We start from the raw sequence: 26,917 nt of genomic DNA, 5'->3' as shown, positions 1-26,917 counted from the left end.
ACTGTAGCTACCTCTCCAGATGTTGTGTGTTCCGTGTGTACTCTGCATACATTGTACACTATGCCCCCAAAATGAACCCGAGCGGCCATGTTTTTAATGTCAACCTCTCAGTTATTACCATAGACATAAATCAAATGAATGTATCTCTGGTTATTACCCTGAAATGGTCTTAATCTGTGTCCTTGGTGTACAGGCACACATTGGGTAAACTGATATAAGCCTACAGGGTTAGAATTCACACACAATGGTGAGGAAAAAGCCAGAGAGCCTTTCATGCCTTTTATGATACCTGCAGGGCGTCTCCACGCTTTATCATGTAGCCATGCCAGTAAAATGGGAATACTTTGGATACTTTATGTGGCCCCTAAAACAGTTCCACATGGTTGTGGTAAATCAAATCGGCCGAGGAGTTGCAGATCTCCCAATGTAAGTAAGTTGGTCATATTATTGGGCCAATAGTTACATGGAGTTGATATGAATCATCTGTACAGTGCACTGCGTTATGTATGATTGGTCTTAAAGTGGGGAATTCACACGAGAAAAGCCTCTAGCTTAGTTCACTGGTCTCATGCTGTTAAAAGGCTTAATACACATCATTCACTTACAATGCAAAATTCAGTAAAATATCATGAGGAGTTTTAAGATTCACAAAAAGCAGGCCTTAACGGTAACACAGTTGATAATGGCAAGGCTTTTGAGAGGGGAAGCACAGCCTATAAAGCCATGAAGCACAGTGCCAAAGCAAGAGACATGCCTTTTTGGCCGGTGAATCTCCTATTTAGAAACATAAAAAGCAATTGGTCCCCCCCAATTTCATTTAATTTGATTCAAGACCAAGCGTAGCCTACCCTTCCCTTCATCTAGGCTGGTTTAAAAGTGTCGCATAGGAGCGTATTTTATCCCGGCCGTTATCTAACTAGCCTATGAGTAAAGGGTTTAAATGGTCTACTGAGAGTGCTTGAAAGTATTTTGGAGGTTTTTGCCCTCATGCTTTTTCATCATTCACAATTCACATACCTGCATACTTCATTTAGCTTTTTCAGTTGGCTATCCATCACCATTTTCAAAGAGCGCCTCTCGTCCAAACTATTCCACCCTCCTATAATGCCATATCAACTGCAAATTATTTTTTGGGGGAGAATCTTCTTTGCACATAAACCACGATACAATTGACAGGAGCCAAGTATTTTGTATAGACGTGCAAATGTTAAGCTTAAAGACATTTAGGCCTACGTGTACACACGGTACCATGGAACGAGAGAAGCGATTTCCGATATCATGACCCGATCCTATTTAGAAATATTGCTGTTGGTTTAAAAAGCAGATATATTGTTTTTTTTGTTTCATTGGATTAAAAACAAAACGCGTTAGAACGATTCACCGTCCGTGGGTCTATGGTGAGAACGTACATGACCGAATGCAATGCAATTTCATCTTCCATTTCTGGAGATGTGCAAAAATGATCTGTAAGATGGTTCCATGATGTTTCTAAAACGTTACGTTTGCGAGCAGTGTAACAGTGAGTGGACCCCCCCCCTTCTCTCTATATTGGATCCTGTGAAAAGTTTGGATTTGCGCAAAACCAGCTGTATTATATGTCCTCGGGGAGCAATTATGGTGCCTGTAACTGTATTCAGATGTAGCCTATTTAAAACAGGTTGTTTTGTTTTCATTCAAATTTGATTATGCCCTGTCTTTTTCAGTGCTTATTAATAGCCTAGTGAATTTAATCTCGTTTTTGACTATGTTTGGCATGTCCATGTCCAGACTACAACAGTACGGCTAGCCCCTATATCTGTGTGAATTCTATAGAAAATGTTTAACAATGCATTTTCATATTGAAGCCACGCAAATAGTACAGTGTGAAATGCAAAAATGCTCAAGAACAGGCTATTTAACGAACTAGGCTATTTCGGATTCCCGCCAGCGCTAAGATTGACCATTGCGTTAGGTTTGTTAAAAAAGATCCCTCAGCGTGGATTCTGAAACAGCTTCATTAGGATGCCCGGTTGGAATCGCAGTATTTTGTCAAACAAAACAAATTAAAGCGAACAGAAAGACCATACCTCCAACAATAGATCAACCCACTGTTGTTTGAATTGAAATAATTGGCAGACTCAGCTCTGATCTGTATTCACTGTGTCTGTCCAGACTAAGCTGACTGCCTTACGCTGAGGCTGACAAAGTATAGCCTTTGAAAATATATAGGAGGCATCCCAAATGGAACCCTATTCCCTATACAGTGCACTACTTTTAACCAGAGCCATATGGGCCCTGGTCAAACTAGTCCACCATATAGGGAATAGGGTGCCATTTGGGACAAATAAATAGTCTTTCATTAGGCCTTGTTGCAAGCCACGTAAACAGGATTTATTCCAGGGTTTCCTCATCAATACCACAGATTAAAGCTGAGGTGGGCTGCCTCTCTGCTAGCACCATACACTTTACTTTCTTCTGATGCCTAAAGCGCTTTTATTCCTCAGCTTTTCAGGATTCCTCTGAGACTGTGCTTTTTACCTCGCTGCTTCCAATAATTGCTTCCTATTTCCTGCAATTGTTTCTAAAAGCTTCTATTTCCAGTCACTTTAGAGGCATTTGACCAACTACCTAGAATCAGCAGAATTGCTTCATTTGATGGTATTGACAGTTTAGGTTTAGGTATCACTATGACCATTTTCTCACCAGTTTTTACCTGATAGTTTCTGTTCTCTCCAAGAAAATGGACAATCAATTCTTATTTTTGTACTTACGGTTGAAACGTGGGTTTGTTATCACAATATCTCTTATAAGGACTTTTTTTTTGCAATTATGTCCCTCGCCTCATCACCTGATCTCTCTCTGTTTCTCCCCTCACAGGCAAGTGTATCAGTAAGAGCTGGGTGTGTGACGGGGACTATGACTGTGAGGATCTGTCCGATGAGGAAAGCTGTGAGATGTCGCCATGTAAACCTCCCAGATACCCCTGTGCCAACGACACCTCCGTCTGCCTGCCTCCCGAGAGCATCTGCAACGGGAGATACGACTGCTCTGACCACTCTGATGAGGGACACTTCTGCGGTATGACCTTTGTTCAGATCACTTCTAACCAATTCTCTTGGTCCTATTTCTCTCACTTGAGTCAATTCTCTCGGTCCCCAATTCAATTAATTATTAAATATCATTCTATTTTTTTCTCACTTCATTCTATATTTTCTTTGTCTTCCTCCTCTAGCCCAACCAGCAAATATATGTTGACAGGCAGTGTTGAGCTGTTGTAAATCAGCAGCAGTGCTTGCTTTGGCATTGTCCATCTGTCCTCGTATTCCCTGCTGAACTCAGGGAGAAACCCGGGGAGAACAAGCTGTTGAGGCTGGAGAGGATATAACTCTTGCTGACCAAGATCCTTAGTTTTCTCTGGAAAGACTCCAAAGTCGGCAGGGAAGAGACAGAGGAGACATATTAATAGTGAAGGGGATTAGGGTTTATAACAGAGACAATTCTTTTGTTTGGACCACATGGGCTAGATGATCGTAGCAGTGGGGTCGGGCTTAGGCAATGGAGTTAGGCCCGATGAACACCTTATGTTCACATGAATGACCTGCCCAGGAATTACCACATGACACTTTGTCCATAAAAAAAAAATGTGAGACAGATATGACAGGACAGTTGTGTTCACTTCCTTGTGGGGTAATTGAGCCCCTATGTCACTAGTCGACGAGGACGTGCAGTACATCGGTCTCCATCCATCACTACTCTCAGACTTTCCTTCCATACACCTGTCTGTGTTCTCTGAGTCAGTCTGCTCATCTCTCATCACCTTTCTTTGTCTTCTTCTCTTGCCATCTCAGCCGATTGCATTTTGGGTAACGGCGGCTGTAGCCACCAGTGTGCAGTGGCTCCTGGGAGGGGCGTGGCGTGCTCCTGCCCGCCGGGGCTCAGTCTAAGCCCAGACAACAGGACGTGCCAGATCCTGGACTACTGCTCCAGGCACCTCAAGTGCAGCCAAGTGTGTGAGCAGTACAAAGCAACCGTCAAGTGTTCCTGCTATCCAGGCTGGAGGCTGGAACTAGATGGGGACAGCTGCCAGAGTACAGGTAGCTGGTGTTAAGCTCTGTGTGACATGGCTGATAAGTCTTTCCGACACATACCTGCGCTCTGTGGAACTGCCCAAGGACCGCCCATAGAAACGAGAATTCTGATTCTATTTCTGTGTACCTGTGTGTCTCAGTCAGTAGAGCATGGCGCTTGCAACGCCAAGGGTTGTGGGTTGGACCTGCTGGGAGCACCCATAAGTAAAATGTATGCACGTGTGACTGTAAGTCACTTTGGATGAAAAATGTTTGCTAAATGGCATATATTGTTATATTCTATGGGACAGCCATCCTTACCCTTGTGCCTTAAATCCACATATAAAAAGCAATGTGATAGATTATATTCCTAGACATTCCATTTATATAGTAGTTAAATACCTTTGTAAGAATCAGTACCCATTTGAATATTGGCCATTTATACACCTGTGGCTTTATAGGCCTTTTTTTCTCTCTTCATCAATGTCTCCCAGTTATATAATGTAACATCTGGTAATTGTATTGAATACGCTCGTTTTTTCCATCTAAAATGCTACACTGTCGGTTGGAGATGAATCCTCCAAAGGTTTCTGTACTCGTTTTATGACAAGATGAGCTAAAACGAGATAATGTGATAGGAAAATGAAAGATGACTTCATTAATGAAACGACGATCTATTCCATAATTATTGACTTCAATATAACCTCACTCACAAAATAAACTAACACGAGTTGCTATTCTAGCAGACGAACAGCACCGTTTTTTTTGTGTATTTGCGTGAGAATCTGCATTAATACGCAATATTTATTATCAAAAATGTATTTCTTGACTTTTTTCTTCTTTCCTTCCTCAGATCCCTTTGAGGCATTCATCATCTTCTCCATCCGCCATGAGATCAGGAGGATAGATCTCCACAGGCGAGACTACAGCCTTCTAGTTCCTGGTTTGAGGAACACGATCGCCTTAGACTTCCACTTCAATCAGAGTCGACTCTACTGGACCGATGTGGTTGAGGATAAGATATACAGGGGGAAGCTGCTAGACTCTGCTGGTAGGAACACATACAATTTTTTTTTTTTTTTTTTGGTTAAGCTGAGTTGTTGATGTTTAATTGAGGTCACGGGGAAAGTGTTGTATTGGCTATATTTAGCTCTCCTCTCAACTCCACTGAAGACTTCCTAAACCAAAGCCTATTTTACCTGTGTTTCAGCATGTCCTCTTGCCCTCTTATGTGCTAGTGTGTTGGTCCTTTACTGTTATTGGTTCCTTACAGGTGTGACAGGGATTGAAGTGGTGGTCCAACATGGACTGGCTACTCCGGAGGGTCTGGCTGTTGATTGGATAGCAGGGAACCTGTATTGGATCGACAGCAACTTAGATCAGATAGAGGTGGCCAAGCTAAACGGGAATCTCCGGACCACACTGATCGCCGGAGGGATGGAGCACCCACGAGCCATCGCTCTGGATCCTGAGCAGGGGTTAGTTATCTCTGAGGGAGTGAGTGAGTGAGTGAGTGAGTGAGTGAGTGAGTGAGTGAGTGAGTGAGTGAGTGAGTGAGTACTCTTTAACAAGGATATGCATTTCTTACATAATCTTGGTTTGATATGAATGACCTTAGGGTGAGGTAGACTTGATTCTGATCAATTCCTTAATCCATTTCACATGGATGACTATTCTTATTTGAGTATTTTGTGGTTTAGAATTATTTTCTGGACAGACTGGGATGCCACCTTCCCTCGGATCGAGGCTGCTTCTATGAGCGGAGGAGGACGCCATGTTGTCTTCAGAGACATGGAGATAGGAGCCTGGCCTAATGGTCTTACTCTGGACCTTATGGAGAAGAGGGTTGTGTGGACTGATGCCAGGTGGGTTATATGCCTGTACCTGTCTATATAGGGTCAATTCCCCATCAATTATATTTCAATTCAGGAAGTCAACTGAAATTCCAATTTAGATGAGGATTTCAGTTGTCTTCCTGAATTGGCTGAATTGAGTTGGAATTCACCCCAACCCTGCTGGTAGAATCAAATGATTCTAATAGACAAACATCTATCTTCATCTCAACAGGTCTGATGCCATATTCTCTGCTCTGTACGATGGGACTGGTGTGATAGAGATTCTGAAGGGACATGAGTACCTGTCACATCCCTTCGCTGTCTGTCTCTACGGAGGTAGTGTCTACTGGACTGACTGGAGGACCAACACTCTGGCTAGGGCTAACAAGTGGACAGGAGCCAATGTGACAGTCATCCAGAAAACCAGCGCCCAGCCATTTGACCTTCAGATATACCACCCCAGCAGACAACCACAAGGTAGGCTACCACACTCTCTCAAACATTAAGATAGTAAGGTTGAAAAGAGAGCGGATGTTTTGAATTAAAGACAACCTTCTCAGCTGGACAGGTTGAAGAGTTTTGTTTACTTAGATCATAATGAATCATTTGTCGTATGGTTGTGTTTTAAATTTGTTGTTACATCTGTGTCTCACAAAATACTTTTCACTTTCTATGTCCAAAGTTCTCTGAGAGATAAGAAAGTGCCATAGTGTCGCCCTAAAGTGGTGATATGTCGAGAAATACGATGACGTTGCTAAAGTAGTCAAATATTTAGTAGGAAACAACTTTGCCAGCATTATCATATCGTCAAATTTACTTTAGACATATGGCAAAGTTGTCATTAGCTTGCAAAGTCTGTCAAAAATAGCTATCAATGCTAATGCTAGCTAGCTAAATTCTGTTGGCCTCCCTTCAATCTTAGCTAGCTAGGTAACATTATACAGCATCTGAAGTCAATCTGGCAACTTAAAATGATAACAAAAGATTTCATACTAATTATTTGTCTCCTTTTGAATGTCATTGTATTTCCAAGCCACTGCAATACACTTTGGATGAAATGTTCATCGGCTCTGATTGACGATGCATTGAGTAGAATACTTAGGCATCAGTCCAAAAATGAACGTTCAAAACAATATTGTGACTAAACAACTAACCCAAGAATTGGTTCATCAGGCTTCATTTTCTCTGTCTGGACTTTTGGCAGTAGGGTTCATTTACAGGACTCTGCCTTTCACAAATCAAATAAGTTTCCTTCCAAGAGTATCAGAATCTTGTATTAAAATAAACCACACTAGTTGATTATTGAAACCACATTTAGTTGAATATTGAACAACTTCCTCTCCTCTCCCCCTCTCTCGACGAAAGCCTCAAATCCCTGCGAGGCGAATGGCGGTCGTGGACCCTGCTCCCATCTATGCCTTATCAACTACAACCGCACCGCATCCTGTGCCTGCCCCCACCTCATGAAGATATCTGCAGACAAATTTACTTGCTTCAGTGAGTGAAGCTCACCCCTTCATCCGTTTGTCAGTCAGTCTGTCCTTACTTCAGTCTCTCCGTCCAGCCATCGCACCATCTATCTATCTAGCCATTCATTCATTCACACAATCCTCCACATTCATACACTATAGTGCATGTCCCTCAAAAGTGAGTCATTTCGAAACACAGCAGGTTTCTACTGTTTTGAGATAACACCCGCTTGATTCTGAACTTTGAACGCAGGCTACACGAAGCAATGCCAACGTCCAGTTTTCTCTTGTCCTTCAACAGCACTGAAGAGATTCCTTCTGTATGTGAGGCGAACCGAGATCCGTGGCGTGGACATTGACAACCCTTACCTGAACCTGATCACAGCCCTGACGGTCCCAGATATAGATGAGGTCACAGCAGTGGACTACGATGCGTCAGAGGAACGAATCTACTGGACTGACGTCAAAACACAAACCATCAAACGGTCCTCCATCAACGGAACCGCAATAGAGACGATCATATCCGGAGGTAGAGAAAGATGTTCACCTCTGTGTTCTGAAATGTACCGGTTTTCTGACACTTTATGTAACTGAACCAAAATGTTTGTTGTAAAATGTTTTCTCGGACTGTTACACTGTTTTGCGTCCATTTGAGGTCCTTTTCATAGGTAACCCGTTCTAATTTTCACAGTGCACCTGTCAGGTTGTTGACTCCGTACATGACTTTATTGAAGAGATGAGCGTGACCGTATTGACGTTGTCTTCTGCATATCCTTTTTTTTTGCAGGTATTGTTAATGTAAGAGGTCTGGCCCTGGACTGGCTCTCCAGGAACCTGTATTGGATTAGTTCAGAAAGCGACGAGTCACAGATAAACGTGGCGAGGCTAGACGGGTCCCTGAAAGCCTCTGTGCTTCACGGGATTGAGAAGCCTAAGTGTCTCACCGTACATCCGTCTAAAGGGTAAGATTCCATTTTTGTACGTACTTGTGTACAGTTCAATGTCTGATATTGATTAGGTATGACAAGATATAGTCAAACTAATGCTAGTTACATGACATGATAAATTAGGCACTTTTGTGTTGGTGTTCTGTATGCAAAATATTGTTTTCCTATTGAGTTTTTACCTTCCAGGAAAATGTATTGGACAGATGGCAACACAATCAACGTAGCCAACATGGATGGAAGCAATAGCAAGATCATTCAACAGAACCAGAGAGAGCCAGTTGGTAAATGTCACATGCACAATACAAAACATCCACATTTAGTGGCCAGTACCAGTTGTCTTCTGCCATTTTATATTGCATGACAACAGTAGTGCTACTATCTGGTAAACAAACGATATTGCAAGATTGAGTGAGACGATTGGTAGAACAGCAACCCAATAATATGCCCGGTCACAACTCTAATCGATGATGTCTCTCCTAGGCCTGTCGATAGACTACACGTCAGACAAGCTGTACTGGATCAGTGGAGGCAACGCCACCATCAACAGGTGTAGTCTGGACGGTAGTGGTCTGGAAGTGCTGGAGACCATGAAGGAGGAGCTGGTTAAAGTCACGGCTCTAGCTGTTATGGGTGAGTGGCGAGAGTTTAGAGCATGGGCCCATGTTCATAAAGTGTCTCAGAGTAAGATGTGCTGGTCTAGGATCAGTTTAGCTTTTTTTTAGAGCATGGTTCTATGGATGAGCACTACTACCCTTTTGTCTTAGAAAGTGCCTGATATAAATATGTTGTGCCCTTCCAGCTCATAAAAGTATTTTCTGCCCAAATTGTATTTTGTTTTAAGTACTAGTCCATTGATTTGGGGTTTGTTTTTATCTGGAGTACATGAGTAAAAGGGTTTTTTGACAGCGATGAACCTTTTGCTGTCTTCTTGCATTGTATTACTTGTCCGTTTCCCCCTTTCTGTTTTACGTCTGTCTCTGAAACTATTCTAATTCACGTTTAAAATTGCATCCCGTCTGATAAAATGCCTCATCCAGACAGAACACTTTAGGGAAGTTTCTCTGGCTTCAGTGGGACTTGTTTAGCCTCTACAGGGATGGGCGACAGAGCTGCCTCCCGCCACACAAACAGAACACAGTAACCAGGCTTTCTGACTTAGAGTGATGGGAAATCTGGGCTTTCGATCCGTCCGGCTCACCGACTGTCTGTTCCAGGTTTACTTATAGCTGTAGTGGTGATTGTATAATATTGTATTGTATCGTGTTTCGATAGTACAGATCATTGAGGGGGAGTTTCTCTCCGCGCTCTACAAGACAGTTGATCATGATGCTATTAACAGGGTGGAATAATTATTTTTTCCATATCGGTTAAATGGTTGTATTCATTTGTTTAATATCGTATTATTTCATATTGTAGTGGTTATTCCCCATGAGTAACCCTACAGGGAGTTAGACAGGGGAGAAACATCATTATTGATGGGCTTCTCGCTCTGGTTTTGTTACGATTCCTTAATTTAGAGTACCTCTCTTATCTGCTTGGGATATTGAAATAGCCTCTGGCATATTAAAGTGCTATCTATCTATCTACAGTACGGTCTGCCGTAATTCTGTTGGGAACACTGTTTGATTCTGATGTAATTCACCTGCAGAGGGACCTGCTGTTTATATTCATCTGTGCTTTAACCACAGAGACATGTTTTTTTTTTTTTTTTTTTTTTTTATCTCTGCGGTTTTAACACGCCGTCTTTTTGTATGCTCTCCAATCCTTCCCGTCATTTGAGGAGATTATGTTCTTTGTTGATAGCTGTAGTCCAGCAGGCCAAAATCCAAGAATGGTCTGGCGTAAGCCCACGGTACTGTAGCCCATTCAAGTCTGCAAACAGATTCCAAAAAAAAGAAGAAGAAGAGAAAGTTCCCTGTCTACAGGCACAGGATTGGTGTTGCTTCAGAGGTTTTCTGACTGCTGAGCCGCTGTCCTACGTCCTTTGTGCCGGGCTGACTGTACCTCAGCGTTGCCTGTTTGCTGGAGCTGGGCTCATGCATAAACATTTGCATTTTTTTCCCGGTCAAGGGTGCAAGTACAGTACACGGGCTTATATTAGAAGAAAAAAATATGTCACATGGCCCAGTTCCTCTGTTTCCTCCCTGGGACCCGTGCCCCTAAGATTTATGGGTAGGGGAATGAACTTAAGATCCTGTCTCTCTGTCTGGTATCACCCGATTCTCAGAGGAAGAAATCTGAAAGTCCTCCTTTACACAGCTCCCTCCTTGGCCCTTCTTTTACGAGCGTCCCAGGAGTCCGCCTCGGCCTACTGTATTCATCAGCGAGGGAATACTGTACAGTGAGAGCTATACATACCTTAGGAATAATACAGTATTATACCGTTCCTAGAATGTATTCAATTCAGTTACAGTTCCTAGGAAAGCGATCATTCAATGTGTTATTCGGGTCCAGTGATATTTGTCGTGCTCTGTGAACACTACTATCGATGAACAAATGGGCCGTTAGCTTTTGATTGAAGGGTCACTCGCAGAGACGGCATAGAACCACCATTGCTACTGCACAGTATTCATGACCTTTTTGAATAGCTCTGATTTATCAATATACTTGTCAATTCAGTCATGAACAATCATTGATTTTTCTGTCTTCAGGTGCCAAGCTGTGGTGGGCTGATGACAGCTTGGCCCAGTTGGGGACCGTCAGTAAGAGAGGTGGGCTGGACATGGTGGTTTTACGCAACAAGACCACGGGGATTGTTCACATGAAGGTGTATGACGAGGACAGCCAGACAGGTAAGGAGTATGACTGCTAACTCAATGCTTTCACTCAGACGATGTCCGACCTCCTTTTAAAGCTTTGTTGTAGGCTTTTGACTTGAAATTGCTCAGTGTTTTTGATCCTCTCTTGAGAATGCACCGACATTTTTTTTAAATCCAATTGGCCCAAAAATAATGGTTCTTCATTGAGACACAGCTTTTTTGAAATAAGGATTCCGCGTAGCAGTTTTGTGAGTCATTGGCAGTATCATCCATTTCATTGACAGGATTGCTCTCAATCTCTGTTAGTATTAAAAATGGCGATTAAGGTGTCTTAAAAATATAAATCTTTCAACTTCCTCCTCAAACTTCCTCTGACCGATTAGCTACTTCATTTATCTTTTTGACACCGACCACATGGGAGTATGGCCATGTCTCATTAGTCTTCTCTCTCTCCCCTTCTCCTCTCTCTCTCTCTCTCTCTCTCTCTTTCTGTCTCGCTCGCTCTCGTCCTCTCTCTCTCTCACACACTGGAAGTGCTCATGCTCATGTAATCTCATGAAAATAACCGGAACGTAATGCAATGCAGATGTACTCTGCCTAACTCTGCCCCCCCCCCCCCCCCCATAATGCTCAGTTAAATAATACGCATGCTGTCCTACTGTGTCATCACTGTGTTGCTTCCTGAATGAATACACAAGCATATACAATGACCATGCCTAGGTGTTAAATGTACAGTGTAATGTTCCACTGCTGTGCAGGGAGGAATCTCTGTCAGGACAACAATGGTGGCTGCTCTCAGCTCTGCTTCCCAACATCAGAGAGCACACGGAGTTGTTCCTGTGCCGTGGGCTACAACCTCCACCCCGATCGCATGTCATGTGAAGGTACTGTACTCGCTTCTCGTGGGAGTACACTGAACAGGGAACACAACATATGAAAACCGACATATTAAAACATATGATGTGAATCTGATTTTGACATCTGGCGTTGTCTATGAGCGTTGCTTTGTTGTGTTTGAAGGACTAGGGTCTTTCCTGATGTGATGTGAAGGTTAGAATCACATTTTTACATGTACAGTAAATGCCATATAGTTGATTGGGTTGGTTTTGTGTTTGAACTTGAAGGCATTGGGTCTTTCCTGATGTACTCAGTTCATGAGGGCATCAGGGGGATATCCCTGGATCCCAGTGATAGCAGTGAAGCCTTGATGCCGGTGACCGGCTCAGTGATGGCTGTGGGGATTGACTTCCATGCTGGTGAGTGTATTGGCATTGTTTTTTTGTGATTATTTGGACTATTCTTCATGCTTCGGATTGCAAATGAATCATTATCATTTCAATGTTTTAATTGTTATTTTTAATTATAGTTTGTAGAAAACAAATGAACGGAAGAACATTAATCCTTTTCAATTAATTGATTTTCCTAATAGGAAATGACACGTTATATTGGACAGACATGGGCTTGAACAGAATATCCAGAGCCAAGAGAGATCAGACGTGGAGAGAGGACATTGTCACTAGTGGTATCGGCCGCGTGGAGGGGATTGCAGTGGACTGGATTGCAGGTAAGTAGCCGAGCTCTCAAAGTTAACCTGTACTTAAGAGAATACAATGTCAAGTGCAAAGGAGGACATACAAGTACAGTTGTGGTCAAATACAGCGCCTCCGGAAAGTATTCAGACCCCTTGACTTTTTCTACATTTTTTGTTTCCCCCTCATCAATCTACACACAATACCCCCATAATGACAAAGCCAAAACAGGTTTTAGACATTTTTGCTAATGTATTGAAAATAAACAACTGAAATATTACATTTACATAAGTATTCAGACCCTTTACTCAGTACTTTATTGAAGCACCTTTGGCAGTGATTACAGCCTTGAGTCTTCTAGGGTATGACACTACAAGCTTGGCACACCTGTATTTGGGGAGTTTATCCCATTATTCTCTGCATATCCTCTCAAGCTCTGTCAGGTTGGATGGGGAGCGTCGCTGCACAGCTATTTTCAGGTCTCTCCAGAGATGTTCGATTGGGTTCAGGTCCGGGCTCTGGCTGGGCCACTCAAGTACATTCAGAGACTTGTCCCTAAGCTATTCCTGCATTGTCTTGGCTGTGTGCTTAGAGTCGTTGTCTTGTTGGAAGGTGTGTGCTTAGAGTCATTGTCTTGTTGGAAGGTGAACCTTCGCCCCGGTCTGAGGTTGTGAGCTCTGTGGAGCATGTTGTCATCAAGGATCTCTCTGTACTTTTCCCCGTTCATCTTTGCCTCGATCCTTACTCGTCTCCCAGTCCCTACTGCTGAAAAACGTCCTCACATCATGATGCTACCACCACCATTCTTCACCGTAGGGATGGTACCAGGTTTCCTCCAGATGTCACGCTTGGCATTAATGCAAAGAGTTCAATCATGGTTTCATCAAACCAGAGAATCTTGTTTCTCATGGTTTAAGAGGCTTTCGGTGCCTGTTGGCAAACTCCAAGTGGGCTGTCATGTGCCTTTTACTGAGGAGTGGCTTCGGTCTGGTCAGTCTACCATAAAGCCCTGATTGGTGGAGTGCTGCAGAGATGGTTGTCCTTCTGGAACTCTAGAGCTCTGTCAGAGTGACCATCGGGTTCTTGGTCACCTCCCTGACCAAGGCCCTTCTCCAGATTGCTCAGTTTGGCTGGGCGGCCAGCTCTAGGAAGAGTCTTGGGGGTTCCAAGAATTGTGTTCTTGGGGACCTTCAATGCTTTAGATTTTTTTTTGTACCCTTCCCCATATCTGTGCCTTAACACAATCCTGTCTCGGAGCTCTAAGGACAATTTCTCCGACCTCTGACATGGTGTCAACTGTTGGACCTTATATAGACAGGTGTGTGCCTTTCCAAATCATGTCCAATCAATTGATTTTACCACAGGTGGACTCCAATCAAGAAACATCTCAAGGATGATTAATGGAAACAGGATGCACCTGAGCTCAATTTCGAGTCTCATAGCAAAAGGTCTGAAGACTTTAGACTTTTAGATTTAAAAAAATTTAATCAGCAAAAATGTCTAAAACCTATTTTTGCTTTGTCACTATGGGGTATTATATGTAGATTATTCAGGATTTTTTTTGTCCATTTTAGAATAATGCTGTAAAGTAACAAAATGTGGAAAAAGTAAAGGGATCTGAATACTTTCCGAAGGCACCCATGAACGATTCACTATTTTTCTAAAATAAGTTTAAAAATATATATATATATATATATATAAAAAGTTTTTCACACATGTATTTGTTTGATTTACAACCGCACAGGACCAAGAAAAAAATATCAAAATTATATTTTTTCGCTTCAAAGTATAAAACAAATTGCCTGAACTAAATTATACAGAATTTAAATTAATTTGGTTGGAGGCAGGTGATTCTCTTTTACAGTGCATCATCTTACTGGTAAAAATAGCAGTTCAACCATAAAAAAAAAGAGAAAACAGAACATTCTGCTCCACTGCGCTTCATTGTAAAGTGCAAGTGTGCCAATATATTTGACTGCAACTGTAGGACACACAGAGAGACAAGAGCCATAGGACATACTTCTCAAGTAAGACATACATAAAATCTAATGAATTGACTGACTTGTAATGCAATGGTTTGAACACTGTACAAAGTCATGTTTGGGTTGTTTACTAGATAATATCTATTGGACGGACCATGGCTTCAACATCATCGAGGTTGCTCGACTCAGTGGCTTGTACCGAGCCGTGGTGATAGCTGAAGGACTTGACCAGCCCAAAGCCATTGCTGTGCACCCGGTGAAAGGGTGTGTACAGTTTTTCATTTCAGTCAACACTTTGAAGTCCACCTGCTTGGTATGTAATGAACACATCCTATCTACATAACGTATTCCCTAGAAATGACCACCAAATAACCAATGTTTTAATTCAATTTGATAGCCAGTGGCAATGAACGTCATAAACCGATCTTTGCGAGGTTATATAGTAGGATTATATAATTACAGTGCTGTTAGAAAGTATTTATACCCCTTGATATTTCCACATTGTGTCAGAAACCAAGGGACGGCCGACTCAGGTGTAGTGGCCGTCTCTCTCTCGGGGGTAAACCCTTGTGTCCCCTGGCATACTGGCCTTTTCTATGAATTTCTTTCTGCTGGTTACTTTAATAATATTTTAATACTATAGAATTTGTATGCATTCACAAATGTCGACTGCACGATCATTTTGGGGTTTTATGTCATGTTTTTATTTTATGCGTCCGTCTCAACAGTATTTCTATCTCAGCTCTGTGCAAAGTGTTTTCAAATCTCAGGCTTGGATATATTTCCATCTCAAGCTAACTCATGGATAGACTAACCTGTTCCCCCGCACATTGACTCTGTACCGGTACCCCCTGTATATAGCCTCCACATTGACTCTGTACCGGTATCCCCTGTATATAGCCTCCACATTGACTCTGTACTGGTATCCCCTGTATATAGTCTCCACATTGACTCTGTACCGGTACTCCCTGTATATAGCCTCCACATTGACTCTGTACCGGTATCCCCTGTATATAGCCTCCACATTGACTCTGTACTGGTATCCCCTGTATATAGCCTCCACATTGACTCTGTACTGGTATCCCCTGTATATAGTCTCCACATTGACTCTGTACCGGTACTCCCTGTATATAGCCTCCACATTGACTCTGTACCGGTATCCCCTGTATATAGCCTCCACATTGACTCTGTACTGGTATCCCCTGTATAAAGCATCCACATTGACTCTGTACTGGTATCCCCTGTATATAGCCTCCACATTGACTCTGTACCGGTACCCCCTGTATATAGCCTCCACATTGACTCTGTACCGGTATCCCCTGTATATAGCCTCCACATTGACTCTGTACCCCTGTATAAAGCATCCACATTGACTCTGTACTGGTATCCCCTGTATATAGCCTCCACATTGACTCTGTACCGGTACCCCCTGTATATAGCCTCCACATTGACTCTGTACCGGTACCCCCTGTATAAAGCCTCCACATTGACTCTGTACTGGTATCCCCTGTATATAGCCTCCACATTGACTCTGTACCGGTACCCCCTGTATATAGCCTCCACATTGACTCTGTACCGGTATCCCCTGTATAAAGCCTCCACATTGACTCTGTACCGGTATCCCCTGTATAAAGCCTCCACATTGACTCTGTACCGGTATCCCCTGTATATAGCCTCCACATTGACTCTGTACTGGTATCCCCTGTATAAAGCCTCCACATTGACTCTGTACCGGTATCCCCTGTATAAAGCCTCCACATTGACTCTGTACCGGTATCCCCTGTATATAGCCTCCACATTGACTCTGTACCGGTACCCCCTGTAAATAGCCTCGCTACTGTTATTTTACTGCTGCTCTTTAACTATTTCTTATTTTTTACTTAACATACATTTTTGTTAAACCTGCATTGTTGGTTAAGGGCTTGAAAGTAAGCAGTTCACTGTAAGTTCTACACCTGTTGTAACAAATAGAATTTGACTTGATTAGTCTTAACTTGTTTAGAGTACGTATAATGTAAATATATTGATTTCACCTTCCTACAGCAGAGCTATTTGAAAGCCACTGATATCAATAGATTTCAGAACACGTATTATAAGATACTAGCCTACTCCTGTGCCCCAAACAAAACTAAAGGTGCTATGATTGTACTTAAGAGGAATATTAATCTGAATATGAAGGTGGGGGTCTCTGGGGGAGACACTGATAGACAGACGTGTTATACCTCTGTTACTATTAATGGCACTACATTATGTTTGTCCTCCATGTATGCACCAAATGCTTTTGATAAATAATTTTTTGAAGACCTGAAGCTTAACTTGTTAGACTTCCCAGACTCAGTGACCATCCTTGGTGTAATGAACCCGATGGGAGACAGAGCTGGTTTCAAGCGCAGGGCGCAGCAGGTGTTTATTGTAAAGGACCACAGGAGGCAGGTAACTGGGTCCAGGGGCAGGCAGAAGGTCATACATAGTGGGTCCAAAAAGGCAACAGTACAGGCAGGGAAAAGGCTAGTAACGTCGTCCGGGAGATCAGGCAAAAGGTTGATAACAGGAAATCTGATAGGCTAAAGTACAGGCAGGGAATAGGCAAAATGCGTCATTAGTGAGGCGGGCAAAAACTATCATACTCGGGAGGATTACGTTACAGGAAAAACAGGGCTCCGAATAGAAGAGTGTCACAAAACAAACAATACCTCACAATGATGGAGTGCAAAGAACTGAACTAAATAGTGTGTGATAATGACATGCAGGTGTGTGAACAGGTGATTAGAATTCAGGTGATTGGGATCTGGAGAGTGAGCTGCATTCAGGGGATCTACGTGTTTGAGAGTGAGCTGGAAAGTGAGCTGGAGAGTGAGCTGCGTTCAGGGGATTTATGTGTTTGAGAGTGTGAGTTGGGCGCAGACGTTACACTTGGGGGAGATTTTAACTTGGCTCTAGGTCCTACAATTAATACAACAAGTGATATCCTCTTGGCACTCCGGGCACCTTGGAATTATATTAAGTATTTTTTAGATGACTTGAACATTGTGGATGCCTGGCGCCTAACAAATCCTAGTACTGGAGATGATCTTATATTCTGCCCCATCATCAGACTTTCTCACAAATTGATTGTCTTCACCTCCCCTGTTTCTCCCATGCAGAGATTTGAACTATGCTGCTATCTGACCATTCTCCATTATTGATTTATTTTGAGATTTCTCCAGGATTCACAGGTTTTAATGAATGGCGTTTCAATGTTTTTCTTTTGCCGGATAGGGAAATCTCAAACTACATTTTTGATATCTTACAAAGTGGGATTAAAAAGGATTTAATTATAATTTTTGGTGGAAGATTTTTTATTTATTTTTTTACATTTATAAAAATCATGAATAATAAAACACTAATATAGAGTGCATTCGGAAAGTATTCACTTTACAGCCTTATTCTAAAATTGATTAAATTAACTTTCCCCTCATCAATCTACGCATGATATCCCATAATTACTCATTGAAACAGGTTTTCTTTTAATTGTTGCATTTATAAAATAAACCCCCCCAGAAATACTTGTTTTACATGAGTATTCAGACCCTTTGCTATGAGACTTAAAATTGAGCTCAGGTGCATCCTGTTTCCATTGATCATCCTTGAGATGTTTCTACAACTTGATTGGAGTCCATCTGCGGTAAATTCAATTGATTGGACATGATTTGGAAAGGCACACAGCTGTCTATTTAAGGTCGAAGGAATTGTCCGTAGCGCTCAGAGACAGGATTGTGTCGAGGCACAGATCTGGGGAAAGGTACCAAAACATTTCTGCTCCATTGAGGGTCCCCAACAACACAGTGGCGGGGGTAGAAGGGCCTTGGTCAGGGAGGTGACCAAGAACCCAATGGTCACCCTGACAGAGCTCCAGAGTTCCACTGTGGAGATGGAAGAACCTTCCAGAAGGACAACCATCTCTGCAGCTCTCCACCAATCAGGCCTTTATGGTAGAGTGACCGGATGGAAGCCACTCCTCAGTAAAAGGCACATGACAGCCCGCTTGAGGTTTGCCAAAAGGCACCTAAAGGACTTTTAGACCTTGAGAAACTAGATTCTCTGGTCTGATGAAACCAAGATTGAACTCTTTAGTCAGAATGCCAAGCGTCACATCTGGAGGAAACCTGGCACCATCCTTACGGTGAGGCATGGTGGTGGCAGCATCATGCTGTGGGGATGTTTTTCAGCGGCAGGGACTGGGAGACTCGTCAAGATCGAGGGAAATATGAACAGAGCAGATCCTTGATGAAAATCTGCTCCGGGCGCTCAGGACCTCAGACTGGGGCAAAGGTTCACCTTCCAACAGGGCAATGACCCTAAGCACATAGCCCAGACAAGGCAGGAGTGGCTTCGAGACAAGTCTCTGAATGTCTTTTAGTGGCTCAGCCAGAGCTTGGACTTGAACTCGATCGAACATCTCTGGAGAGATCTGAAAATAGCTGTGCAGTGACACTCCCCATCCAACCTGACAGAGCTTGAGAGGATCTGCAGGGAAGAATGGGAGAAATCAACTGTACTTATTTTCCACCATAATTTGCAAATAAATTCATTAAAAATCCTACAAAGTGAGGATTCTGGATTTTTTTCCTGGATGTTTTTCCTCATTTTGTCTGTCATAGTAGAAGTGTACCTATGATGAAAATTACATTATTTTGCCTGTGCTTAGCTGTATTCCGTGTATTTTTATCCAAGAAAACTCCTTAGTCCTTACCGATGACAAGCATACCCATAACATGATGCAGCCACCACCATGCTGGAAAATATGAAGATTGCTACGCAGTGACATGTTTTGTTGGATTTGTCCCAAAATAACGCTTTGTATTCAGTATTACTTATTAAGTGCCTTGTTGCAAACATGATGCATGTTTTGGAATATTTGTATTCTGTACAGGCTTCCTTCTTTTCATTCTGTCATTTAGGTTAGTATTGTGGAGTAACTACAATGTTGTTGATCCGTCCTCAGTTTTCTCATATCACAAACTCTGTAACTGTGTTAAAATTACCATTGGCCTTGTGGTGAAATCGCAGAGCAGTTTCCTTCCTCTCCGGCAACTGTGTTAGGAAGGACGCCTGTATCTTTGTAGTGACTGGGTGTATTGATACACCATCCAAAGCCTAATTAATAACTTTACCATGCTCAAATGGATATTCAGCGTCTCCTCTTTATATTTTTACATCTAGGGGCGGCAGGTAGCCAAGTGGTTAGAGCATTGGTCCAGTAACGAAAGGTTGCTGGATCGAATCCCTGAGCTGACAGGGTGAAAATCTGTCGTTCTGCACCTGAACAAGGCAGTTAACCCACTGTTCCTAGGCCATTATTGTAAATAATAATTTGTTCTTAACTGACTTGCCTAGTTAAATAAAGGTTTAAAAAATCTTCAAATTCCTTTCTTTGCAAGGAATTGAAATACTTCCCTGGTCTTTGTGCTTGAAATTCACTCCTTGATTGAGGGACCTTTTTATGTGTAGGGTACAGAGATGGGGTAGTCATTAAATATCATGTTAACCACTATTATTGAACACAGAATCAGTCCATGCAACTTATGTGACTCGTTAAGCACATTTTTACTCGTGGACTTATTTAGGCCTGCCATAACAAAGGGGTTGAATTGTTATTGACTCATGATATTTCAGCTTTACATTTTTCATTCATTTCAAAACATTTCAACAACAGAATATTCCCCTTTGACGTTATGGGGTATTGTTGTGTAGATCAGTGACAAAAAAATATCAATTGAATCCATTTTAAATTCAGGCTGTAACACAACAGAATGTACATACAACATCAAGCAATTACCAGCCAATAAAATCTAAACTCTCCACCCTTCATCCAAAGCAAACTATAAAGTTTAAAAACAGTATTTCCCCACTCTCTGCATTCATAACTGATTACACTGTCTCACATGTTCAGCTTCTCAATCATTAATAACAGGGAAAGAAAGGGTCCATTTTCCCACATCAGCTTAGACTGCAGGGCACTTTCCTATTGATTCCACCCCTGATGAGAGATGCTAATGAACCAGGATAAGCAGCTGAGGAGAATAGAGATGAGTCTACTGGCACTGAGTGGGTCTACTGTCACAGCTTGTGCCTCACCTGCGCCGGGCTAATTAATGTTGTCTCCCTCTAACCCCTATTATTCATAGCATTGTATGCATGCATTACCCGGAGATCTCGTGTAGAGAGCGATAACTTTATGTGGCAATCACGCTGATTGCTTAAATTAAAGCCAATATAGAAATATGTCAACAACTGGCCCCCTATGGATATTAGAGTTTGTGTGAGGAGATTGGAGCCAGAGCATACTGTCGTGTTATTTTTCATTATTTATAATTGGTGCGTTCACAGTTAGTACGTCATAACCGTTGGAACATTGATCAGCTGCTTGCCTCACTATTAGTATTCGGAAAGGGAGTTGAACATGTCTACTCCACTCTCTATCCATACCAGCATGGAGTTCAGCCTCCTTGAATTATGCATCGATGCCGTTATGGCCCTGCGATTTCTTTGCCAGCTCTGTGCCGTGTACATGTTTGTTACTGACGTGCTGCTTATTGTATTGATGTCATTTTCGTCATGTGCCTGTGTGTCTAATACTGATGTGTTGATGCTGCTGATTTGGTCCTAGTTCCCTCTTGAAAAATACATCTTTATCGCAACTAGACCCAAAGAAAAATGGTCGACCGATTATAAACAATACACGTTAGATCAACCCAAAGCATTTCCTGTCAGTGTAAGAGGTGACTGTAAAGTATGAGCATTGTTTGGTGGTGGTGGCTGTGGACTCTTCTTACCCTTCTGTTGTCCTCTTGGCCAGGTTTCTGTTCTGGACAGAATGGGGACAAAGCCCCTGCATCGGTCGGGCCCGGCTGGACGGATCAGACCAATTTATTCTGGTCAACTCTGGAATAGCATGGCCCAACGGGATCTCCATAGACTATGAGGTATATTTAAGCAATAAGCCCGGAGAGGGTTTTGTACATGGCCAATATACAGCTAAGGGCTGTTCTTAGGCGAGGCGCAACGCAGAGTACCTGGATACAGCCCATAGTCGTGGTACAGTATATTGGCTGTATACCACAACCCTCCCGAGCTGCCTTATTGCATTTTAGAAACTGCTTACCAATGTAATTAGAACAGTGAACAGTCATTTTTTGTCATACCCGTGGTATACGGTCTGATATACCACGGCTGTCAGCCAATCAGCGTTCAGGGCTCGAACCACCCAGTTTATAAAATATAATAATGAATGCCATTTAGCAGATGTCTTCATCCAAAACAGCTTGTATACATTCATCTCCAAAAGTTATTGGCTCCCTTGATAAAGATTAGCAAAAAAAGACTATGAAATAAATCAAACACAAATACCAAGCTGTATTATATGGTATTATTTTGATTTTATTATTATATTATTTCAAAGTAATACAATTGAAAAAATAGATTTTGTTGAACAAGTTCAAAAATAAATAATCTCAAAAAGACCGGCGTCAAAGTTATTGGCAATCAGTGGGTGCAGGCATTGTATTATTTGTGACCCGAGAGGGAATCAAATCCATGGCGTTGATGTTGCTAGCTCCACACTCTTACCCACTGAGCCAAGCAGGAGGACCAGGTGTTTTTGTCCCCCAGAGTGCACACACAGCACTTTAGCCTCCCTCTGATCTTCCTGGCTGAAGTGGCATTACACTCTGCTTTGTGTTATCTTTTTTTTATAATGATACTCTTCCCACCATCATATACCTGAAGTTTATTTTCTCAACATTGTATTCTAGGAAAATAAATTATATTGGTGCGACGCCCGCGCCAACAAGATAGAACGGATCAGCCTTGAGAGCGGAGAGAGCCGGGAGATAGTACTGTCATCCTCAGCCAGCAACGCAGCGGATCTCTTTTCAATGGCCGTCTATGGGGCTTACATATACTGGGCTGACAGGTAATTTATTCTTCCAGAAATGTTATAGTATAGTACAGTCTCTCCAAACAGGCTCCATAGAAGCCTTCGCCAGCTGCTCAACCCTTGTTGGATTAACCACCTGCACCACAAGGTCACTTTAAATACCAATCTAATTGACAGAGAAAAAGGCAGAGCATTTAGAAAAGACACCTTCTCTCTATTTAAATTGTGCGTACCTACCTCAATGTCATCCACAAGGGCAGCTAGGTCCCGTCACCTTCTGTCAGACCAGCTGTCGAGCATATTTTAGCTTCTGTCTAGTGTATTTGGATGAGTTCTTCTTATTTAATTAGTCGAGGCCATTGATTATCCCTGTGTCGAACTTCCTGTCACCTGGTGTCAAGCTCCCTCCTCTTCCTGTTGTGAGTGTGTGTGTGTGCGCGCGTGTGTGTGTATGAATGCGTGTGTGTGTGTATGAATGCGTGTGTGCGTGTATGAATGCGTGTGTGCGTGTGTGTGTGTGTGTATGAATGCGTGTGTGTGTGTGTATTAATGCGTGTGTGCGTGTGTGTGTGTGTGTATGAATGCGTGTGTGTGTGTGTGTGTGTGTGGGTGTGTGCGTGCGTGCATAGGGCTCATGCCAGAGGCTCCATTCGCCGAGGTGTTAAGAGTTATCCAACGGAGGGAGCCACGACTCTGAGGAGTGGTCTGGGAGTCAACTTGAACGATATCAAAGTCTTTAACCGAGGACGGGAGAAAGGTTGAGGTTTCAACTTCCTTATCACTTCCTTATTATTTCATGTTCTTACCTGGCTGTCAGTACCTGCGGTTGTTAAGTGTTCTAGAATAGACCTGAGATTAAAGGGCCAATCAGCAGTTGAAACAATAACATCGTTCTTCCCACCACTGTTTCAGTAAAAAGCTGAAGGATGGGGCTGGAAAAAATGTAATCACTCTCAAATGCATAAACAGAGGTATGGATGCAAGGATATCCATGATATTAAAATTGGAGTTTAACCATGTTTTGTTAACATTTACTTTGTTTTCAAACATTGGAGTTAAACAAGCTTATATTTGAGGTTCTGTTGGGGTACAACAGTTAAACTAAGCTTATGAGGCATTTATTTCTAAGTTATATTATTCAAGAATCAATAGGTACAAATCATTTATTAATATGTTCAAAAATGGATGCAGCAACTGCTGATTGCCCATTTTAATGTGAAGGTATTTCAACCTCTTGCAATACAGAAACGTAATATCTGAATATTGACTAACATTGATACTGCAACTTCATAATGGAATCTTATTCCTTATGGTCAACACAATACATTTCAGATTGACAGCCAATAAGACTGTGGGGAACCTGACTTGATCTCTGACCTTTGACCCTGTCGTTGACTTCCCTACAGGAACCAACCCGTGCGGCCACAACAACGGAGGCTGCCATCAGCTGTGTTTCCACCAGGGCAGTGGGAGGAGGACGTGTTCCTGTGCTCACGGCTACCTGGCTAAAGGTCATCAGTAATCTTTTGTGTTTTGATTCATCTCTTTTATTGCCTCTTGTTTGCCTTTTATTCTTACATGTATTTATTTTTACTGTAAAGTGTGTAGCGATTTTACATTTTTTCCACATCAAATGGTTCTTATTTCAATTAATCACAGTTTTAAAGGCTCAATTACGTAATCATTGTCGTTTGATTAGACGGTCTCAGCTGTCACCAGTACGATGGCTACCTTCTCTACTCTGAGAGGTCGATCCTGAGGAGCATCCACCTATCAGACGACAGCGACCTCAACTCTCCCATCAGGCCCTATGAGAATCCTGCCTACTTCAAGAATGTGATAGCGCTGGCCTTTCATCACCAACAACAGAACTCTGGAGTCACCAACCGGATTTTCTATAGTGACGTTCACTTTGGGAATATACAGGTTGTCAATGACGACTGGACTGGACAGAGAGTGATCGTTGAGAGTAAGTTCACTTTGATAAAGTGTTTGTCTGCTCATTTATCCAATTACTAAGTTAATTACTAACTATTTGAAAAGCTGGAAAATGTTTGGCGTATCATATCTACAGATATAGGATCTCAATTTGAGTCAATTTGCTACAGCAGGAAAATAATCTTGCAGCAACAAGAAATGTGAATTTTTGTAGGGACAAATCAAATCTGAAATTTCTAAGTGGTAATGACAAACTGTAGAGGCCTTTTAAAACCTCAAATACACTGCTGTGCAGGAAAATTCTCAGCAACCAAAAGAGTGATTAAGATTCTACATCTGTAGCAAAGAGAAACGGGGGAAGTGGAAATCCTTGTAGAATGCACTTGCGTTCTCTTCTCACCTCCTTTCACATTGAAAGCGTTCATTATTTCATTTCTGCACCATACTGTAGCTTCCTCCCTGCCTTCAGAAAGATGAGAGAGAAGACTGATGAGCAAGTAAAGCTGCTGTTTCAAGTAGTGAACATTTCTTTCCCCCAATTTCAAAAGTCTTCAACTCTCCATTGACAAGAGCTCAAACTGTTACTTGTAGTGGGAAACCAGGGGGATCCCACATAATCTGACTGCCTTTCATGTCCCACTGATGTCAACACTTAGAGGCCGACTCAAGCCTCTTTTGTACATCTGACAGAAACTCTGATCTTTTGCCACTTCTATTGCTTTCATTTTGTCGCTGAACGAAGTAGCAAAACTATCAAAGACGGCGTTGTACAGCAAGATGAGATGTCAGTTGCAATGATTTTTAGAAGTGATACATTAAATTCCGTTTGCTTCCATTTAAGAAACGTTTTTCAACAGAATCCGCAAATTGAATTCACCGCTGATCACGCGTTAACACAGTTCACTTTCATAGCAGCCATGTTGTATTCCTTCTTGCATCTATGTGCTCTCCTCCTCTCACCTTGTCCCTTCGTTTGTGGACTTCAATGCACAACACATCAGCTGTATGTGACCAGGCGAAAAAACATTTCCAAGCCAAACCGCTACACACAACCTACATCAATGTCACCATATTAGCTAAAGTAGCTAATAGAACTAATCCGTTAGTAAACCTGTACGATCATGCAGTAACGTTAGTGTACAGTCAGTAAGCAGTTACACCGGCGGGCCCCGGTGGCAATAAATTAGTCAAACCAAAAGCTTACCTTAACTTGGAAGAGTTCCAGGGCTGTGTTGGAAAATCATAGCCAGCTAGCTAACACAACATCCCTCTGTTTGAGCTGGGTGTTTCAGTAGGCTGAACTAGCTAGCTGCATTCGCTAGCTAAAAAAGTGAAACTGAAAGTGAAAAAAAATACTCTCTTTTTTCTCTCTTGCTTCTCCTTCATTTTTTATTTTATGAAATTCACTGTCTTTCTCTCTCTTTGAGTCATCTACTCACCACATTTTATGCATGGCAGTGCTAGCTAGTCGTAGCTTATGCTTTCAGTACTAGATTCATTCTCGGGTCCTTTGATTGGGTGGATAACATGTCAGTTCAAGCTGCAAGACCTCTGATAGTTTGGAGGACGTCCTCCAGAAGATGTTATAATTACTGTGTAAGGCTATGGAAGGGGTTGAGAACCACGAGCCTCCTAGATTTTGTATTGAAGTCAATGTACCCAGAGGAGGACAAATGCTAGCTGTCCTCCGGCTACACCATGGTGCTACCCTACAGAGTGCTGTTGAGCCTACTGTAGACCTTTTTAAATGGTTAAATGATTCTTTATCCTTTTACACTTGTGTGTATAAGGTAGTAGTTGTGGAATTGTTAGGTTACATTACTCGTTGGTTATTACTGCATTGTCGGAACTAGAAGCACAAGCATTTCGCTACACTCACATTAACATCTGCTAACCATGTGTATGTGACAAAAAAGATTTGATTTGATTTGATGTTTTATATATTTTTTATTTTATGAAATTTATGAAAGTAGGGTGGTCCTCCCCTTCTTCCTCTGAGGAGCCTCCACTGATAGACATATAGTGAATATCAATGTCAATAGATGGATATGACATTTCTTCTGTATGCCCATCTGATATAGTGTTTTAGGAGGGATCAGCTGAACACACACACACACACACACACACACACACAGATGCCTCGGAGGTGTTGCAGTATAGTTCCATAATGCACATAGACAGCAGATCCCCGTCACCCCATAGCCCCTGTAGCGTCTGTGTAGTAGGCTAGGCTCCATGCTGACTGGGCTCAAATATATCTGACTGACCAGGAACGGGGAAGGAATATCCATCAAAATCACCGAGGGGGGTTGGTTGTTGGAGAGGAAAGGCAATAATGGTTGCATCTAGCTCATGGAGAAAGCACCAGCACTACTCCCATATAATGATTAACGAATATGATAATGAAGTATCTCCTAAAATAATATTTTTGTCAACCATATAGGCCTATCCCTTGTCCAAGCAAGTGTGTGATATTACCCTATTTTCAGAATTT

The 26,917-nt window shown here is 42.2% G+C and overlaps 1 protein-coding gene across 1 annotated transcript in view; it reads left to right on the top strand.

Annotated features, from left to right (window-relative positions):
- Positions 1–26,917, top strand: part of LOC115129860 (low-density lipoprotein receptor-related protein 1B-like) — a 206,029-nt gene that overhangs the window by 81,904 nt on the left and 97,208 nt on the right. Inside the window, 21 exon segments of the mRNA XM_065025737.1 lie at positions 2,857–3,057; positions 3,828–4,073; positions 4,900–5,097; positions 5,320–5,524; positions 5,747–5,911; positions 6,114–6,358; positions 7,247–7,378; positions 7,652–7,879; positions 8,138–8,312; positions 8,484–8,578; positions 8,778–8,927; positions 10,949–11,089; positions 11,815–11,940; positions 12,181–12,312; positions 12,486–12,620; positions 14,702–14,831; positions 21,406–21,532; positions 22,361–22,521; positions 23,115–23,242; positions 23,892–23,996; positions 24,185–24,454. Of these exon segments, the coding sequence (XP_064881809.1) occupies positions 2,857–3,057; positions 3,828–4,073; positions 4,900–5,097; positions 5,320–5,524; positions 5,747–5,911; positions 6,114–6,358; positions 7,247–7,378; positions 7,652–7,879; positions 8,138–8,312; positions 8,484–8,578; positions 8,778–8,927; positions 10,949–11,089; positions 11,815–11,940; positions 12,181–12,312; positions 12,486–12,620; positions 14,702–14,831; positions 21,406–21,532; positions 22,361–22,521; positions 23,115–23,242; positions 23,892–23,996; positions 24,185–24,454 (3,495 nt within the window).

This window comes from Oncorhynchus nerka, linkage group LG2, assembly GCF_034236695.1.
Source record: "Oncorhynchus nerka isolate Pitt River linkage group LG2, Oner_Uvic_2.0, whole genome shotgun sequence".
In the NCBI taxonomy this organism is placed as follows: domain Eukaryota; kingdom Metazoa; phylum Chordata; class Actinopteri; order Salmoniformes; family Salmonidae; genus Oncorhynchus; species Oncorhynchus nerka.
Note: the sequence above shows the minus strand (reverse complement) of the source record. Positions and strands in the feature narration are given on the sequence as shown.